General features: G+C 42.4%; 1 protein-coding gene across 4 annotated transcripts in view; it reads left to right on the top strand.

Moving 5' to 3' along the window:
* CHD2 (chromodomain helicase DNA binding protein 2) overlaps window positions 1-4,981 on the top strand; it is a 64,579-nt gene extending 59,598 nt beyond the window's left edge. For 3 of the 4 annotated variants that reach the window (XR_014473531.1, XR_014473533.1, XR_014473532.1), the window contains exons 39-40: window positions 170-2,415; window positions 2,778-4,981. Coding sequence is in view for 1 of the 4 variants with exons in the window: in XM_083184238.1 (XP_083040364.1) it covers window positions 170-479 (310 nt within the window). In the remaining 3 variants the exon portion in view is untranslated. Of the gene's footprint in view, window positions 1-169 lie in introns of all 4 variants that reach the window. The other variant, XM_083184238.1, reaches the window with a different exon arrangement.
* Window positions 4,982-21,384: the final 16,403 nt, after the last annotated feature.

Raw genomic sequence — 21,384 nt, forward strand, 5'->3', positions numbered from 1 at the left:
TGTATTTTATAACAAGTCACAAGAAGCCATTTATTTCTACACTTGAGTTTTATTTGTCTTTGTTCTCATGGGGAAAAAAAAATGTCTAATAGTAATAATATTTCCTTTTTATTTTATATTATCTCCTCAAACCTCTTAGCGTTATATAAGTGGTTTTATATTTTTGCAGACATCACCATGATAAGCGGAGAAGAACAGATGAATTTCGTCCTCCGGGTTACCATCAACAGGACTTTAGAAGAATGGGGTCTGACCATAGGCCACCCATGGGATACCATGGTCAAGGACCTTCAGACCATTATCGTCCATTCCATCCGGAAAAACCTGGGGAGTACAAGGGTTCTTCCCAGCAGTCATCCTCTCTTTCAGATCCTCGTTCTCCACCAACACAGAAATCCTCTCACGATTCCAAATCTCCAATGGACAGATCATTAGAACAGAAGAGTACAGACTACAATTGGAACACCAGGAAAACATAGTCTAGAACAGTTTTGAGTCCTAATAACAGCCCACAATTGTCACTTGCTGCTATGGATTGCTTATGAGAGAGTTTTGGCTCCTTTTTTTTTTTCCATAAAGGTTTCAACAACTGTGCCAAGTGTATGAACAGGTGTCGCTAGTTCCCATACGCTTGTTAAATGTTTTTATGGAGTTTCGGTAACCACCCTCTTTCTCAACTGTTGATGGGATCTGAGACACTGCCACATCAAATCATTTGTCAAGAATGATCGTGCGTGTGTTAACTTTCGTTCTTCAGGGCCATAAAAAGGACGGAGCCTCCTGTGTTCATAGGACTCTGGTTCAGACTGGTTACTGTTGCTACCAGAGGTGCACAGTGTACTCTCATTGCGGACTGTGCCATGGAGACAGACTCAGTGGCTGTGGTTTCAATAGATTTCTATTCAAATTTTTTTTTTTTTTTTTTTTTTTTGGTGGGAGCATTTCCTTAAGAAGAGAACGGAAGAAGGAGAAAAAAACTTGGTACAGAGCATGTAATGTAGACCTGGTAACAAACCGTGTATTTCAATCTTCCAACAATTGAGAGTATTCCTTCAGCTTTCCAGTAGTCCTGGAACCCAGTGTCAAAGTTTATACATTGTGACAATGTAAATATGCGCACCCTTTCCGAGATCTATTGTATAATAAGGGCTGGCAGCAGAAACTATGAAGAAGTTCTTGAAAGTGCAATGAAATTGTACCCACTTTATTTTCTGTGTAGGGGCCACTGCACAGCAGGGTACACAGAAGAGCAGTCTTCGGTTCTCATCATACACAACATGTGTTGTGTCTGAGGCCTCTCTAGGGTTACTTGCCACAAACCACTTCAGTGTTCTCTAAAGTATCAATTTGGTAAAATATTTAGACATCTGCCATTATCACAGATTTCACAGTATTGTTTCATCCTACATTAACCAGCCACTCCCTTTGTAATATTATATTAATTAACATATGTAAAGGAATGCGCTGGAAAATTACCAATCTTATAAATGCCTGGAAATTTATAGGAAATTAAATCTACTTACGGATAAAGGTACTGTTTTTCTTTTCTATATGTTCCATTCCAATACTGGAGTCTAATATTTGTGATTATCCTGCTTATTGATATGACATGCATCCTTATTAAACATGCAGTTACGTCTGATAGCACTGTCAGGCATTTGGAAAGTCCTGTAAGTTCTGGATTACTTTGCATTTGCTGGCGGTCAACCAGAATTACCATGTGTTAAAGGCTATACTACTTTACAATGTTGTTCTAAAGTTATTCTTTAAAAAAGGGAAATTATACATTTATTTCTTTACTCCTTTGGACAGATCATAGCTACACAAAATGTATTCTTTTGTGTGTAGTGTACCTTAGCACCAAAACCATACCCGTGGTGACCCAGAGAACTTGTATGCCTTAATGGATTTGACAAGCTGTGGTCTTAAGGATATAAAATAACAAGGAATATAAAATAAAATAGTAAAAGGATTAGCATCCCTGATCTGTTTAGGAATAACTGGTTTAGCAACTAGTAGTATTCCTGAGCCAAATGTTACTGATTTAAAGATTGGTATTTGCACACTTATAAAATCAAACAATATCAATTATTCCACATGGTGTTAATTAGGTATTTTTGCGCAATCTGGTATTGATAATGTATATTGAATTAACTTTGAGTGCCTTAGTAATTTAGTCTGTCACCATGTTATAAAATAACTAAGCCATGGTTGAGCGATCTTAAAGGTGTAATGATAATTTTTTGCACACCTTGTCAGTCAAAAGTAACCGCTTGTGAGTTGCTGCAAGTGCTGAGATTTTGGAGATTTAGCAGCAAATTTTCCTTCAATGGCAAATCATCCCAAATCTCACTTCTAAATCACCAAAAATATTGCTGCAAATAGAGTGTGGGTTATTAGGTTGACAGTGTCTAGGTCAGGGTTGCCGACTTTCAGAAAATCCTCTCCGGGAGAAGCCCGGAGAGGAATCTTGCATTACGCGTTTGGGGGCGGGGCTTAACTGTGACGTCATTAAGCCCCGCCCCCATCACAACAAATAGCCGAAATAACAGTTATCCATGGAGGGGGCGGGGCTAAAACATCACGATTGTGCCGTTTTAGCCCCGCCCCCTCCCCTGAGACCCGCGGATTGCGGCATATAAATGCCGCGATCGGGGGGCTCAGTGGGGGTCCCCCTGATTCCGGGAGGGTTGCCCACCCTTCCGGGGGGCGGGAGGAAGGACCCGATTTTCGGGAGACTCCCGCAAATTCCGGGAGGGTCGGCAACCCTGGTCTAGGAAGACATGCTATATGTAAACACATGAAAAGGGTCCATATGGTCTAAGTCGACATTGACAAAAGGTGGACAGGAAAAAGTCCACATGGGTTGTGTCCTTTCGACACGGACCCGTATTTGTGGTCGCCATGCTTCAGGCACTATTGTATTCTCCCTCTTTGGCCACTTGGATCATGAAGTCAAGAACAAGTCGGTTAAAAAATAATAATAACCATGAAATACCATATGCCGACCTTTTGCTTGTGTTGACATTTTGTCAATGTCGTGCTAACCTTTTTACTTGTGTTGACCTATTGCTAGTCGACCAATGGTGGCCAACCCATTGACCTAGACACTGTTGAGCTATCAATCCGAACCACCGTAAATCATAGGCTATGACATTTGGACATGTGGTGGGTTCTTGTATTAAACTGAGTTTTCTCATTGTTCTAAGGAAAGAGAACGGTTTATTTTAGTGACATAATATGAGCAGTGATCATACATTAATTCCTCCACCTTTACATCCCATATGTGAATAGCAGTAGAGAAGCCACCATCACTGAACGTGTTTGTTATAGTGCCCTACAAGAGAAGAGGCGGCCTAGTGATACGACTGGACTTTCAGATACTGTTACCGCTATTGTGCGGCAATTCTGGTGGTTATTTATGATTGTTATAACAAGATATAACAGTGTTTACCTGTCTGTGTCTGTAAAAAGAAAAACACTATGTTTTCAAGTGAGTCAAAATAAATATATTTCTCTTATTTAAAGGTTATATTTTGGTCCCCAAGATAACTTTTTATGATATTAAAAACTTGGGGCTGTATGCTTAATATGATTTCTATTGGAATATTAAAGAGGTTTACACACATTTGTATTTATTCTCTTTGTGCATATGACAAATTGTATCTGCAGGCATCCGTTTATTTTTCCTGTGTCTTACAATGTGTAATATTGTGTAACATACAGTAGTCAATGATAAAACACATTGATCTTTGTATTGCACAGCGATAACATGTTACTCCACATATTACAAGGGTACACTTGTATAAAACACAATAAAGCTAAAGGCATTTCATCCCCCTACAGCAATGAAGCACACACATTAGTATATATGATATCTGTGTTAGAGGCATTGTGTTATGAATACATGTTTATATTTTTAGAAAATAATAATAATAATAACAACCCCAATTGGGTGTTCTATACATCCTTAGGTTTATGCCAGATGAGCAGTGCGTACACCTATGTTTAAAAAGGCTCCCTATACCATTACATATTAATGATGATTCTGGGTCCAACATCACAATGTAACATGTAAGAGCACAGGCCCCTTATGTCCTTCTAGTCTGTTAGCTTAGTATTACTACTACTCCAATGAAATGACGTTAGTAAATGTATATCTACACACTCACAAGCATTTACTTCTTTTTGCTTAAGATAAATGTTACAGATTTGTAAGCTGCTTTAAGAACACCCTTTGAACACTAAGGGGGGTATTCAATCCCAGACATATTTTTTCCCAGGGGAAAAAATCTGTAGTTTTTGCCCTGTTCAATCCCAGTGCTGATATTTCGGTGAAAACCGCACGGATTGCCGAAATTGCCGTGAAAGTCACGTATTTTGACGAATTTGCGGCAAAAAAAATGTGAAACGGCATAGGTGGAAATTTGCTCAAACTGTCAAACGCCCATGACTCTGTACTAATCGGCAAATTATTAATTTTTCACCTGGCCTGGAAATTTGGCTCAGATTGAATAACCCCTTAAAAGTTAAAAGAAAGTATACGATTTCAATTACTCCTGCATTTAAGATGTGAATTGGAAATGCTCATTCTATTAAATTCAATGGGACCGACCAATTCTTTATCATGGCTCATTGCTGAAAACCTGTTTTTGATTGTTTTTTTCTTCTCTTGTTTTGTTTTGATTTTTTTTAGAGTGTGATGTATAGAACCCCATAAAGCTTTTCTTAGTTACCACAGTCACACGCACCAACCTAACTGTTTAATTATTAAGTAATACAGCAAAACCCACCTGATTACTAAACAGACATAACTTGGAAAGGGGTGTAATTAATTATTTATATTTGTAAAAAGCCAATTTCCCTTTGTGCTTTTCCTGTGTAAATAGTTTGTTTATATAGTATGTATTCAATTTTCCTACATTGTAAAACTGCTGTACTTTTAATTCTTGTATATTAAAATGTGATTCAGTTTTTTTCAGATGTTTGTGTTTTACTTCATGTTATTATTGGGCTTTTGTAAGACAGGTGTGTAATTTTGCGTAGTGGTAATAGGTCTGTCTGAAATAAGTAATTTACATTTCTATTTGTTTAAAATATGTCAAAAGCAAATACTTAAAAAATAAGATCGTTATGACCCATTTTTATATGTATATTGTTTGCAATAGATACCTTACTCATTAATCCACATGTGTGCACAATGCTAACCTTTAGTTATTCCCTTATATAGCATCACTAGATATCCACATTGCTGTGCAGGTAAAAATAGGATTTTTTCTATGCACCGTAAAAACCTTTCATTTATTTGGGGGACACTGCGGTTATAGTGGGTTCTAGTGCTGGAGAAGGGCACAGCTATATATAGACCTGGGGTAGCCAACTCCTGTCTTTGGGAGCAACCAACATTTAATGTTTTCCAGATCTCCTCACAGAATCACAAGTGAAGTAATTAGCTCCACCTGTGGATCTTTGAAAATGTTTCAGCTAGTAATGAGTGCACCTTTGCAGCAGCTAGGTTGTCTGGAAAATGTGAACTGTTGGTAGCTTTCGAGGACCGAAGTTGGCTAACCCTGCTCTAGACTTATTCTCCTCTGGAAATAACTCATTAATTCTCAGGGGCTTTATAAGTAATAAAATAAGTAAACTATTAAATCAACAACCAGACTAGAAAAAGGGTGGTGATAGCAGCATGGGTAACTACAAAGAAGAAAAACTTTGATTAATATTGGGTGACACTGTTCTATATTGGAGACATTCCAAAGCTTCCCCTTTGTGAAGGTGCACTCAACAGTCTCTGCAGACAAGATTTTTCATGACGGTATGGACAACAAGACCAAAACACAGCTCTGTTCTATTCCTCGCAACCCGGATAGTGCTTGCTGACCTGGTGGAATAATCTGTGACCCAAACCTGTATAGGACACCCTCAGTACTATAGCCTTGATGTATGGTGGCTATGATACATTGCAGAATAGACGGTTTCAAATCGGGCCAACATCTCATGGTCGTCATAATAAAGAGTTGGTTTTGTGCAAGGAGGTATTTCCACAAAGTGACACTGATCTGACCAGCTCTAATTACAATTTCCTGTTTGAGAAGGAATCGAAGTCTGGATTGTATGAAGAACAGTTCAAGGTTAAAAGACAGAGCTGTCAGCTCGGACACACTCATTGCTGATAAGATGCCTAACCGGTAACTTTCCAAGTAATTTCATATCATCTGACTCAAGCTGGTTTAGTGGAGACTACTGCGAAACAGGGCGTACCATATTTATGTCCCACTTACCCAAGAGGTACTGTAGTAAATAAAGTGTTGGGATGTCTACAACACCGAGAAGAAAGGAATTTGCAGGATAATCCATACAAATAAAACAATATCTGAGTGTTGAGAGAAGCAAGACATGGGGTGAGATTTAATAGGATGAGAGATTCAGAAAGTGAGAGATTTGGGAAGAAATCTCCAGTTTTTTTTAAGTGGCAATCATTTACACTGCAAAATCAAACTGGTTCTGCAGTGTAAATGATTGTCGCTTTAAAAAAAAATGGAAATTTCTTCCCAAATCTCTCAATTTCTGAATATCTCATCTTATTAAATATCACCCATTATCTTGTATGCAGACAATTATAAAAGACCAGCCTAGACATTCTGAACGTCCTGCTCTAAACAGACATGCCATCAAATCTAAACTAGTCAAGTCCTGATGGAATAAGAGTCCTTGACTTAGCAGGTCATATCTAATTGCCAATCATCAGATACACTAAAATGTATTACTCAGGGACTGCCATTGTATCTTCTAATGATGCCAGAGTCTTGTGTTTTCTCACAATAGTGAAGCAGTTAGAGGTTTAGCCGAGAGGCCATCATTTTGTAACTGTCATCTCCAACTATGTCTTTTCTTAAAACTTCTGGATGAAAATACTATTTTTTGAGGGTGAGTGGTCTATCTACTGAGGAAGTCTGCTATCCTTATTTCTTCTCCATGCCATAGGGGAAGCCAGGATTTAAACAGTGGGTATAGGCTGAATTTGAGTCTGGGGCAACAGCTAACTTTCTTTCTTTGAGCAGCAGCACAGACACCTTCTCACCCTATATCCCAGGCCAACAAGTTTCATTTTTGTGTCTTGCATGAGCAGAATGAAATAAAACAGGATCTGCTTTAAAGCAGCCTAAACTTTCATTTATTTTATTCCCACAGGATGCTAGTGCTGTTGCTTCACCAACCCCCTGCACGGTTGGCAGCAGCATTGACAAATGGGTCAGTGCCCTTGGCCAGGTCCTCCTCTGCACACAGCCAGGCACCAAGGGGCACAGGGGATAGCATGTCTATCTACCTGCTGGGAGCCATATTGAGGCAGCTTTCACTGCTGGAAATGAGACTTTCAGTGGTGCTGACAATCAGTTCTTTGGGTCACCTGCATCCCTGCCTGACCACCAGGGTGAAGATAACAGGGCTCTGTATTTCCAGTAAGCATTTGCCCTGGAGCTCCATGTCAGAGTGTTAGGCTCTTCCATTAACCCTTGGTGCTTTCCCTCTCATGGGCAATACTGCCTGTGGGTTTTCTCCTCTCCCCCGAGGAGCCACTGAGCAACCGTTTTAATTCACTGTCTGTAGCAACAAGTCTCAGAAAGGTTGACTCCTGGGGTTAAATGTAGGAACATACAAAAAGTCTTAGCAGGTAGCATCTCACATTATGTTCAGGCTGTGCAGTCTAGGGCCTCTCCTCCTAAGTCTGTAGTATAGTTGTGCCTTACTCAAGCATTCATACTCGCTATACCCCAGGGCAGTGTACCACAATATTGAGGAAATACAAATTACAATATTGTGTGAACAAAAAATGCACTATACCAGTGGTCGCCAACCCGTCACTCACACGCTACCTCTAACTCACTAGAGCAATCAGGTTGGCACAAACACTGCTCTCCACCATCCCGCTGCTGAAGCCTTCCTTAGCATTCTGCCTTCCCCTGCAGTTATCTGCCTCCAGTGCTGGTCATAGGCTTATGCGGAGAAGGTAACAGCCCAGCAAATGCAGCAGGAGGCTCGGCGTCAGGGGAGTATCATCCAGCTCGCCGGGGGGAGGTTGACAGCCAACTAGCTCCCCAGCCAGGAGGGGCAGGCACAGTGCTGGGGAAGGGATGTAACATGCGGTCACCTGCCCGGGGAGGAGGGGGACAACAGCTAGCTAGGAGGAGGGGGCACAGGCTCAATCCCAGGGGGAGGGGGTGAGTGAGGAGGATAGGGAGTGCTAGAGAAGACAGCCACCTCCTTACCCAGAACCCCTCCACGTCGTAGGAGACAGGGGATGGAGGTTATACCTCTTTGTCCACTGGCATGCATGTGTCAGGGGCATTACAGTGTGCAGCATAGTGTGTCAGGGGCATTATAGTGTGCAGCATAGTGTGTCAGGGGCATTACAATGTGCAGCACAGTTTGTCCGAGGCATTGTGGTATGTGTCATACTGTGTCAGTGTCATTACAATGTGCAGCATATTATCAGGGGCATTGTGGGCTGTGGCATAATATGTCAGGGGCATTGCAGTGTGTGGCATAATGTGTAAGGCACAGTCTTTGATTATTAGGCAGATTTTTTTCATTATTATTTTAGTAGCCCTTCAGGGGGGTTATTTTGTCTCAAGTAGCTCACACCAGATAAAGGTTAGAGACCACTGCACTATACAAAGGTTCCAACAACAAATACAGGGAGAAAACTCAAACCATAGATAATTACTCAAGCAAGTGACCGCTACTAGCAGCTGTACTCAGTGACCCAGCATCTAGGGAGGTGAAACAGAATTGAGTGGGAGAGTAGAATAGTGCAGGGTGAGAAAACAAGAGGGAGGATAGTCCTGCTCTTGAGTTTTTACAATTTAGGGCAGTGTTGTTCCAGCTCCGGTACTCATAGTTTAACTGTTTGATGTACTTGATGTGAGCAGAGGTCATTTGTGTGGATGCAAGGCAACAATTGAAGGAAAAGTGGACAGGGATTGTAGTCCGATATATAAGTGGGGGATTCTAGTCAGATATATAAGTGGGATGGTTGTTTTAAAAGTAAGGATGGGGTGACTATATTAAATCCTGTAGGGAAAGGATAGCCATTTAAAGAAGACAGATTAAATCAGAGTAAAAAGATGGGAAGAAGAGATGAGCAACATTGAGAATAGAATAAAATAAAAATTTGTATCCTTCAGAGTGATAAAAGGGTCTTATTCTAGAGATGATATAGAGGTGATCAAAACATAATTTGGAGATTAAGATAAGATTAATCAACTTTGATTATAATAGAAGGTATTCAAACCAGTCTTGTGTAATCAAGCCTCTGATGACTTTGATCGCTGTTGATGGAATCAATTATACTTCTGGCAATCCATTCTCTGGTTCAGGCTGTCCACAAGTGTACCCATGGCTTTGTGATCATACAGATCAGATTGACTGCCACCATGACCGTTTTAAACCATTGGCACAGAGGGGGTTATTTTGGTTCACTCTTTCTGACAAGGTCCTTCTTAGATGGACAAAACCATGTGCACTGCAGGGGGGTAGATGTAACTTGTGCAGAGAGAATTACATTTGGGTGGGGTTTTACTTCAAAGTGAGATCTACTGTATATTGCAGTGTAAAAATAAAGCAGTCAGTATTTTCCCTGCACAGAAACAAAATAACTCACCCAAATCTAATTATCTCTGCACATGTTACATCTGCCCCCCTGCAGTGCACATGGATTTGTCCATCTAAGAAGGAATTTGTCAGAAAGAGTGAACCAAAATAACCCCCAGAGCCACAAACATGCAGGCATGTCTGACAAAGGTGTATCATCACACCAACACTACCGTTCAATCAATTCAGTTGGATACATTCCTGGATGCCTTCAACATTTTATGGTACTTATGTAGTATCTGGGCTGCCGATTTTGTGATTGTATGCCTTACCTTAAGGCATACAATCAGATGCGATTCGATGCGATTTTGCATAGGATTCAATGTTAAGAAGGTCCTGTTCATTTCCCCACTATCCAAGTGGGCATAGAGTTGATTTTATATAGCGTGGCGAGCGCAGCGAGCCACCGAGCCCGAAGCGTGGCGAGCGAACGCATATTTCTTAAAAAGTATTCTGTGTCCCGTTGCGGGGCTCGCTACGCTCGCCACGCTTCGGGCTCGGTGGCTCGCTACGCTCGCCACAGGTTTATATCCAACTCCATGCCCACTTGGATAGTGGGGAAAGGAAAAGGACCCCCTTTTCCCATTGAATTCTATGTTAAAATGGACTCAGACCATTTTAACATTGAATCCTATGGAAAAATCTTGACCATCGCATCGCATACGATTTGGTCGCATGCAATGCGATGCGATCCGATCCGATTTCTAAATCGGACGCCCAGATACTACATAAGTACCCATTTTATATATGCTGTTTGAGATTTTTGATATGTTATAGGCATGTGTTTTTACAACTTTATTAAATGCATGTATATATACATATATTAGTGGTGGGCAGCAATTAAAATTTGTAACCGCGATTAATCGCATGAAATTTTTGCGATTAACTTTGATTAATCGCACTGATAGGCACATAAGTGCTGCTTACCTAAAATCTTGTTGCCAGGTGAAATTACATGCTTGTTGCCAAGGGGGATTGCATGCTTGTTGCCATAGTGGGTTTCATGCTTGTTGCCAGCGGGGGTTTACTTGCTTGTTGCCAGCAGGGGTTTACTTGCTTGTTGCCAGAGGGGGATTACTTGATTGTTGCGAGGGGGGGTTATGTGCTCCATCCCAGGGGGGGGGGGGGTGGGTTACTTGCTCCATGCCAGGGCGTGGGGTTACTTGCTCATTGCCAGGGGTTGCAGGTCCACAGCGCTCTCGGAATCCGCACTTCCGGGTAGCGCTGGGCACTCTGCACTTCCCTGACAGACGCTAGAGGTAAAAGAGCACCTCTAGTGTCTATCTCCTCCACAGCGGTGGCCATATTTGGAGGGGCGCATGGTCTCCTTCTGCACGTCGACGGAGACTCTGCACCCCATGCGACACAGCTCCATTCATTTCCTGGTGCTCGCCAGCCCTGTCTCCCGATCCCTGCCGCTACAGCGCCCGCCCTCCCTCCCCCATGCGGGTTAACTGCGATAAAATGGCATGTTTAAAAAAAGGCCTGATAATGGTTTAAAAAAGGTCCGGTAATGGTCCAAAAAGGTCCATTATTGGACCTTTTTTAAACATGATCTCCTCCATACATATACGGTTCAATATTTACAGAGTTTATTGAACTTCTTCAAAATTGAGGAGCCCAGCTAACAGCTTAATCTAAACTCATACTACAGTTTGGGTATGTATACCGATTCTAGCTCTGGCTATAAAATAATTAAAATAATTAAAATTTGGATCATTATGTAAATGGCTATTTCTCTTACCACTCAGAATTTTGCCCCTGAGGAAGTCTTTATGATTAAACTTGCTGGGTTCCTATACAACAAGAACTGTATTACTTTATTGTTTTTAAACTATGTTTTAATAAACATATACTATTTTCTTATGTATTGTGTAAATTGTTTCACTATTTGAAGTAAGGATTGTTTAGCCAAATCATATGATATATTGGCAGTGGTATACCTATAGTCAGTGGCGTAGCTTGTGTAAGGCAGCCCCCGCTGCCGCATGGGGGAGCAAGCAACAGCGGGGTCTGTGTGGGCGCAGGGCTCTCATGGCTGTGGATCAGGGAGACGGAGGAGGGGTTACCTCATCTCCCTGTCAGTGCAGCAGCGGCTGGCCTCTAAAGTTAAACTCATCCCCCCCTTCCTGCCAGCGTGCAGCAGGAGCGTCTGGACTCCGGTGTCTAAACCCGCCCCCACACCCTGTCAGTGCGCAGAGGCGGCCGGCTCCTCCCGTTCTCCGTGCCAGGCTGGGAATCCTCCGTAAACACTGACAGCCGGAAACTCCGTCCGCACAGGCTGTCAGTCAGATTTATGTTTCTGCTACTGGGCACGGAACTATTCCCTTGACGTGAGTCCTCCTCCCCCTCCAAATACTTACGTGTTCTATGTTCAGGGCAGACAGTTTAACTATATGAGACCCTTCTTTACTACTGCTGATTTTTTTATATGTGTATGTGTGTGTATGTGTATGTATGGTGTGTATGTGTGTGTGTGTGTGTGTGTGTGTGTATCTATGTATGTATGTATGTGTGTGTATGTATGTATGTATGTATGTGTGTGTGTGTATGTATGTGTGTGTGTGTATGTATGTATGTATGTATGTCCGGCACTCCCAGCTAGCAAAAGATCTGCGGCTCCTGGTGCCCTCACAAATGGATACCCAGCGTGTATAGAGGTGCGGGCAAATTAAACCGACTCACGGAGAAGTCACCACTTGGTTTTACGTGTCCTGAGTGACGCACCTCTGTATACGCCCTATATATATATATATATATATATATATATATATATATATATACATACACACACACACATCGTTACTAGACAACTAGGGCATAAAGATTTGTGGCATAATGTGTAGCAAAAAGATGGAGCAAAAATTACAAAAATGGGCCATGAGTCAGGGATTTATTTTTCCTGTGGTGGCCAAAGTAATCTTTTTTGCAAGACCACAGCCCTTGCAGCAAGGCCACAAACCTGTTTTTCAGAAACATGCATATGCTTTATTTTGAAAATATCTATGGGGGCACCATTGCCTAAAACCTCCCTGTTTGTTTTACCAAAATACTATGGGGAGGGGGCGCCAGGAACTTTTTTGGCAGGGGGGGAGCAAAATTTCTAGCTACGCCCCTGCCTATAGTGAGCTCTATATTCGTACATTTTGCTATGCCTTCTCCGCTAACAGGGTGGACTCATAGAGCTGCTGCTGCCCTTTATAGAGCAAACTAAAGTTTTTAGGGTACTTATGTAGTATCTGGGCGCCCGATTTTGTGATTGTATGCCTTACCTTAAGGCATACAATCAGATGCGATTCAATGCGATTTTCGGCAAAATCGCATCGAATCGCATCGAATCCTGTTAATTTCTCCACTATCCAAGTGGGCATAGAGTTAATTTTATATATCATGGCGAGCGCAGCGAGCCACCGAGCCCGAAGCGTGGCGAGCGGACGCGGAAAACATTTTAAGTAATCCGCGGGGCTCGCTGCGCTCGCCACGCTTCGGGCTCGGTGGCTCGCTGCGCTCGCCACACTATATAAAATCAACTCTATGCCCACTTGGATAGTGGGGAAATGAACAGGACCATGTTAACATTGAATCCTATGGAAAATCACAAAATCGGGTGCACAGATACTACATAAGTACCGTTTTTATTTTTTTGTGTATATATATCTAGTGGAAGATGGAAGAAAAGCACTTCATGGTGCAGTATGTCACATAAAAAAACACTTTAATAAAGGAAGTCCAGCACACAGATAGAATGGGACTCGTACCAAAGGATTAAACACTGCGGGCTGGGTACCACATGACTTTACATAAAACCAAGGCAAGAGCTGCTCACGATACGCCGGGAGTCTTTCACGTCACACTTGAAGCCAAACAGCTGGTATGCTGCACAGCGACTGGGTCGGGTTCAGATAGATGGAATCAACGGTCAGCGCGTCAGTCTGGAGAGCCATATATATATTATTATTATTATTTTTTACTTTAAACAACTTTAATTTACTATTGACACACCTGGCAATATATTAACATCACAAGTGTTAAAATAAATTAACTCTTGATATATTGTCTTCTATCATAATTCTTTGTTTCAGATATTGCTTCTCAGTAGCTGACTTAAGGTCCATATACACTGGGCGACTATGCCCAGCGTGTATGGACAGCGATGATGACATTCACCACTGCGGGTAAAGCCGATCAGTGCATACACACTAAGCGGCTTTCCCCCTGCCCGGTGCCGACGGAGGGGAGAGGACGGCTTTGCATAGAAGTGTATATTCTCAAATTTTTATGATAAACTGTATATTTTGTGAGGCTATTTAGCTAATATTTTAGATAACAATTGGAATTAAAAGTTAAGTTTTATTATACTCATCATTACATATTACATAAAAGTAGGAATCTCTTCTGTGAACGGCTGCCTACTGCCTGTTGTCAGCCGTTTCTCCCTCGAGTATCCAAGTATTATATTTCTGGGGGCACCTAACTATCTTATAGCAAGATCAATGTCGTTAGTTACGTTGGTTCTATACAAACATTAAATAAAAAAAAAAGTTTTGTCCTGTGCAGGATACCATCAACGCCCCTGCTGGATCGGGACCTAATAGGAGCTTGCGGTCCAGCAGCCAATCCAGAGCAGCCATCAATACCACAAATGCCGCTCCTGATTGGCTGCCGGAGTTCATGTTCCAGTGGGAGTACTGAATGGAGATATCGATGGTGAAGGAGCTGCTGCTTTGCTTAGAAGTTACAGTGATTATACAGCCGGGCAGCATACAGCCCTTTTCTGCCTGGCTGTCAGATCTCTAATAGGTCCTTGGCAACGAGCAACACCACCCTGGCAACGAACAACAATACCCTCCCCCTTGGCAATGAGCAATTCCCCTCCCCCCTTGACAACAAGCAATTTCACTCCCCTCTGGCAATGAGCAATCCCCCTCCCCCTTGGCAATGAACAATTTCCCCACCCCCCAACGAACAAATTCACTCCCCTTTTACAATGAGCATTTAACTCCCCCTAGGCTAGGAACAATTCACTCCCTCTTGGCAACAAGCATGTATTCCCCCTTGGCATCGAGCATAAAGCCCCCTTGGCCTCGAGCATGAAGCCACTGGCATCAAGCAAGAACCCCTGAGCAATGAACATGTAGGTAAGCGGCACTTATGTGTTAAATATGTAATGGGCATTACAGTTTGCTATATAGTATGTATATTATTTCTGCATCTAAGCTATCCACCTGATCTCTCCATACCCTTGGAAAATTACCTTTAAGAAAAAATTGGTGGAACTCTAGCAGAGGAGACCTGCGGCGATCCCTAAGAGTGAAAACCATGATCTGGAAGGTGATTGGCACTTGAGTACGCAGAGAGTGACGTCCCACCACGGCTCCCAGCGCTGGCACCCATTCCATAGGAGTCACGCTGGTGTGAGCGCGTACGGGACCAACTTACCATCATCTCGCCCACTGCGTGTCTGCTCCCGGCACCCTTCCATCGGAGCAACGCCGGTAGAAGTGGACATTCCCCAACATCACTTCTCAACGCCGCACCAAGCCAGCAGCTGGTAATATAATATCTAATTGTTTGCAGGACTTTTTTCCACTATCTTCAGCCATATAGGCATATGATCATCAAAAGAACATTCAGTTCTGTTGCACCACTATTGCTACAAACTTTTATATTCATCTTTTATATTCATACAAGGGAAGCTACAATTGTTTCTAAATGGGTCTGAGTTGCCCAGAAAGGAATGTATTAATATAATCGTTTAAATAAGGTGGATGCCGATGCATATTGTGATCTAATGAATATAGCATTTATTATAATCTTTTTAAGGTACATTTAAGTATTGTTGTTTTATTATTATTTTACTATACATGTGATTTAGATTATCATCTTTATAATATTAAATAAAATAAAAATAAGTAAATTAGATCAATACAGTGCGCTCTCTGTTTGCTATTTGTTATATAGTATGTAATGGGCATCATGATTTGTGGCACAATGTGTAATTGTCATTACTGCATATGGTCTTATGTGTAATTGTCATTACGGCGTGCGGCTTTATAATGAGTATTACGGAGTTTGCTAAAATGTGTAATGGGCATTACGTTGTGTGGTCTAATGTGTAATACCACACCCATTTTTGTTATGACACGCCCCCTTTCCATTAGTCCATGCCCCCTTTTGGCTTCGCCGCGCAAAGGTCCAACCTGCTTCAGTATTTGGATCTGGGACCACCCATTACCATATTTCTAGATTCGCCTATGGTGGACCATGATCTTAATCTGTCCATAATCTCAGCCTTGGTCAAAGCAGCTTTGAAAGATGTAGGGTTCTAGAATGAACACTACAGTTAGGAAAGAGCAATTATTCATCTGATGTAACCAATAATACGTTTTTATAAAAAAGTCCAAAAGGGACACCTTGGGTGAGGAGTGCGCCCCACTTAAAACTGATTTCTTTTTCTTTCCTCTTGTTCATATTGCCTAAATGATAAATCAGGGGGCTGCACCCTAGCAGGCCAGGAACTTTATCTGATAAAAATTCCCGGCAGGCGAGCATTTTTACCACCCATTAATAAAAATAATACAAAAACACTAATATTGAATTTATGGTGCGGGTCCTCCAAACCCTTTCTACCCAGTAACCAATAATATGTCTGTAATGGTTGTTCCCTTGCAAATGTTTTTAATGAGATCACAGAGGGAGAGTGGATACACCAGACTAATGCCTCTTCAGCATGAATGATCTAATTTTTATGTACCGCTATTCTTCTAAGGAGAATAAAATCCAGGACACACCTGACCTGCAAACATGGGGCCTTATTCTGGTCTGTGCGGACGGAGCCGAATATGCGGCCAGGACCATGCGTCCTAAACCCCGCCTTTCGTACGGATCGCTCACTCCGTCCGAATGCGGTAAGAAGCTGTCCGAACGGAAAAAAAAAATTGGGGGATATTAAAAAAAGATCCTATATTGGTGGAAATCCTACCAGATCGCCCTAAATTTATATATAGGAAAGCTCCTAATATGAGGAACAAAATTGTTCGCAGTGCATTGATAACTGCCCCAAATAAGAGGAGAATACTGATGAAAGGATTTCACAGGTGTGGACTGTGTAAAGGATGTCGTGAAATCAAAAGTAATGGCACCTCAAAATATACTACAGTGATCATTAATGGGGCTTCTTTTACAATAGATGACTTCATCACGTGTAATAGTAAGAACGTTATATATGCTGTGGAATGTTCTTGCAACTTGTTTTACATCGGACGCACCTCCAGACCTTTGAAAATAAGGATAGGTGAACACCTGAATAATATAAAGAAAGGTCTGGAATCACATTCCTTACCACAACATTTTAAAACCAAACATAATTCTTCGTGCAATCATATTGTTAAATTTTTAGGATTAAAACAAATTAACACTAATGTCCGCAATAGAAATCTGGCAAGCACCTTAGTGAGGGAAGAAATGAAATGTATATATGAATTAAATACCCTCACACCTGGTGGACTTAACATGGACTTTGAAGTGAAATGGTTTCTTTGATATTTTATTCTATTTTTTAAACATGTATTATGCCATCTTTTTAAACTCATATTTATTTGTGATGTGTTTTATACTATTTGCTATTTTGCACATTAAGTGCACCTTCTGACCTTGTTGTTTACATTTGTTTTTCTGTTTTAATTTTGAGGACATTTGCCCCATTGGGATACTTTTATGGTGAAGATCAAAACTTCATTCACTCTGATATGTCTCCAGAATACAAGTGTGCCAAACACCTATGAAAACCTCAAAGTTGGGACGTATGGAATACAATATAAAGTGATGTGTCCAACCAACAAAATGGCGTTTGTGATCACAGAAATGGAGACACTTTGTTCCTCATATTATGATCGTTCTGCCGTTTTTTCCACCCCCAAGATGGCGCTGAGTACTACACTGAGCCACACTTCCGGAGGAAGTGATGCGGCATCACAGCAATGTTCACTGAGGCTTGGGGAGCGGAGTGTATGAGACGCAACCCGGAAGTCGGTCTCTTCCGGTCTAGCGTCTATGGGCTGAGCGAGTGGAACGCAACCCGGAAGCGGGGAACTTCCGGAATCGCGTCCACTCATAAAGTAACTGGAACGCAACCCGGAAGTGGGGTACTTCCGGGCCGGACAGACAAATAAAACGTACAGACTTTGTTTTAAACCACCCTACATTTTATTGGTGTATATTCAGGGTGGGCCAGACACTGCTTAATTGTGATTGGATGCTGCTATGTTAAATAGGAAGGAGGGGCAAACAGGAGCACTCCCTTTGAAGAAGATCACAGTAGATGATCGAAAGCGCGCTTGGAGCTCCTGTTGCCTGTGGTTTTATTGAGGATTGGACATTGGATCTATTACCGATTAGCCTGGACGTGGAGGTACATCCCGGGTACCTACCTTCCTTTCCATGCGCTTTAGAGAACTTGGTTCGTCCTAGTTCTCCACCAACTTGGTAATTAGCCACTGTCTACCTCACTTATTGTATTTTTATGCTCTTGTTGAATAAATGGTATTACCCTATGTGCCATTTTATATCCATTTTTTCCGGTATCCATAATCGGGGAGGAAACTTGGTTACCTTTGGGTGGTCCAGGAACACACAATCATTTGGTTGGTCTGTCTGATACGGAGAAGAGGACCCCCTTCCGATCAGAAGGAGCGTGGCGGTATTATATAATATCTCACATTAACGGAGAAGAGGATCGTCCCTTTATCTACAGGGACGTACTCTTCTTATTAGGGCGCCACTTGGGAATAACACCTACACTCTGTTTTTGTATTTCTCATGAATACACCTCCTCCATCTCAGGGAACCTCCCCCATCATTCGATGGTCGCAGACCATCGAATGCAGGACCGAGTGGTCAGGCAGCTCCCGCAACCTCAGACCACATGGGCATTTCTCCGTGCAAAAGCAGGGATCTGGGCGGGCAGCTGACATCCGGCAATGTCATATGTCCGCCCCCTACACGTGCGTCACGACCGCATTACCATACGTACGCCCAGCGTTTTCATGGGAACGCCCATGAAACGCGGGGTGTAAACATATGGTAATGAGCCCAAACAGCCCTTTACGCCCCTCTCCACCCCCTGTTCGTAGTGCACACATTTCATGCGGAATTTGGACGTGCGTCCCGTTCGCACATGCGCAGAGACGCCTCTGCACATGCACAGACACAAAACATCGGCGGACCGACCGCACGCGGACATTACCGCACCAACCAGAATAAGGGCCATGGAGACTGCAAATAAACATCGAATTTCCTTATAGATGCAAAAGATTTCTCATGGATAGAAGAACTAAAGGAGGAAATGATAGTTCCACTTCAAGAGCCCAGAGCATATGGGACAGTAACCTAAAAATATTTATACCACTCGCAAAGGCAAATTCCTTCTCAAATTAACAAAACCATGTGCACTGCAAGTGGGGCAGATGTAACTTGTGCAGAGAGAATTCAAATGTTACAGGAGCAGTTTGGTTGGTACTTTATCTTTCTCCGCTCTATCTCTCTCCAAGGCTTAGTACATCTGTCCTTGGGTCTCAAAGATGCCTAACTTTATGTGCCAATTGACCACACACATCAAGATTTCTTAAAGATTCATGATATTCTAACAACATTTTCAGTATAAATACATCTCCCTTGTAGGGGCACATGTAAAGGCATCTTAAGGTGGCCATACATCAGAAAGGTCTAAAGGTGCGTACACACGGGCTATAATCGTTGGCAATATGGACGCTGAACGATCATATTGCCAGCGATTGGAGTGTGCACCGGCGATAAATTGCCAGGTGCGCGCTACCGTTTTTAGCCCCCCTATGATCGCTGGTCGCAGGAGCTTGCTCCTGCGACCAGCTGATTCCCTCTGTGGCTCCCCCAGCAGAGGTTCCCTTTCATCAGTGACCATCTCTGGTCGCTGATGAAAAGGAGACACTGAGCAATATATCGCCCCCGTGTGTACACTGCTTTACAATCATGATTCTGTCCAATTTCCCTTCAACTCCCCGGCAGTCCTTGGTGGGTTTTGGACACACAATGTACTCACAATCAGTCATACAATTCATCAGCTGCATGATTGTATGATTGACGCTTCATTTAAATAGGTGGATGGCCTACTAGAATCAAAAGGAAAGTACCAAAAAACAAAGAATTTTTTTAATTTACAGGTTGCCACAACTACCAATCTGCTCACATCTGCTGCGCTACGCCATTATTAAATAGCCCTAATTAAACAATTGTCCCAAAACTTTTTTCAGAGTAGTGACAAAATTGAGCAAAAAGACATCCACCCCTCTCTTCATTTGCTCGCCAGTCTGCAGCTTGGACATTTCTGCGGCTCCCAGTGTCTTCACCTCCACGGGCTGCCCAGAACCTGCACCTCTGTTCTCTGCTAGTCAGGGAGGGAGTGTCACATGACTCTGGTTGTATGAGCTATCTAGAGACAAATTGCATGTGCTTAAAAGAATCCCAAGTGATCTGACGTGCAGCACGTCAGATCAGAGGACCAATCCTCCAATCACCCGGCATTGTATGATTGTGTGCACACAATCTGCATACAATCCATTGAGATTGTATGATTGAGTGCAATGTCTTTCAGGTGTATGGGGGCCTTTAGTCTGTCGGGTGTGCCAGATGCCAGCCAATCAGGCGATTTTTTAAAGCATAATTTACAAGGCATGGCTTTGGCACTCAGCACCTCCGGCAGACTTGGACACTATAACATATGCTTCTTAATGTCAACTTCATCCAGAACCTTCACTGAATCTAGTTTTTACAAGAGAAGAAGGAAAAGCCCATATTTCTGCTGCTTGAACCTAACCCATTGCATCCTTTTCATATTAAAGACAGGTCATTTGTGGGGCTAATCTGATTTTTTTTTTTTTCATTTTCCAGACATATTTGGGTGAAGCCTGATATGTCAGATATATACAGACTTTAGTGTGTAAAAAAATAATAAATTAAATAAATATATATTTTTTTAAATCCAGCCTGGGGTGGATTTATGTAACTATTTGAATTGTTGCGGAACTACAAAACCCAGTGGGCCCTTTTATGCCCCACATGCTGGGACTTGTGGCTCACTTGGTCCATAAATGCAGTGCAGGCTTGCTGGGACTTGTAGTTCCACAACAATGCATAACAGTTTTAATCTATTTTTTTATACAAAAGCCATCAGCCTGGTGCCCACCGCCCTGGGGCACCGGAGACAGTGCCAGGCTTTAGCCCGGCAGGGTTAATTCTGGAGGGGGGAAACAAAGGCACTCACAGGGGACTTTTGGGCCAGAAAAGGTTCAGGAAACCAGTTCCTGATGATGTCCTATTTAAGAAGGTGGTTCAGGAACTGTGGGGTAGATTTATTAAGCTCGGTGTAGTGATAAACTGTCTGGTTTTTATCACCGGCCAATTAGCTCCTACCTGTGAAGTTACAGGCTTGGTTTGAAAAATGAGAGGTAGGAGCTGATTGGCCGGTGATAAAAACCAGACAGTTTATCACTACACCGAGCTTAATAAATCTCCCCCTGAGTTCCTGCTGAAAAATAGCACTGTATATATGTGTGTGTGTACACATACAGTTGTCGAAATCACAATTTAGAATTCCTTTCCTGTACTTGGTAATCGCTCCACCCTTTCTCCATCCCCTCCATCACCCCTGCACCTCTCTGTCTCCCCGTCACCACTGCACCTCTCCGTCCCCACATC

The sequence above is a fragment of the Crinia signifera genome, chromosome 4 (genome assembly GCF_055691185.1).
Source record: "Crinia signifera chromosome 4, ASM5569118v1, whole genome shotgun sequence".
In the NCBI taxonomy this organism is placed as follows: domain Eukaryota; kingdom Metazoa; phylum Chordata; class Amphibia; order Anura; family Myobatrachidae; genus Crinia; species Crinia signifera.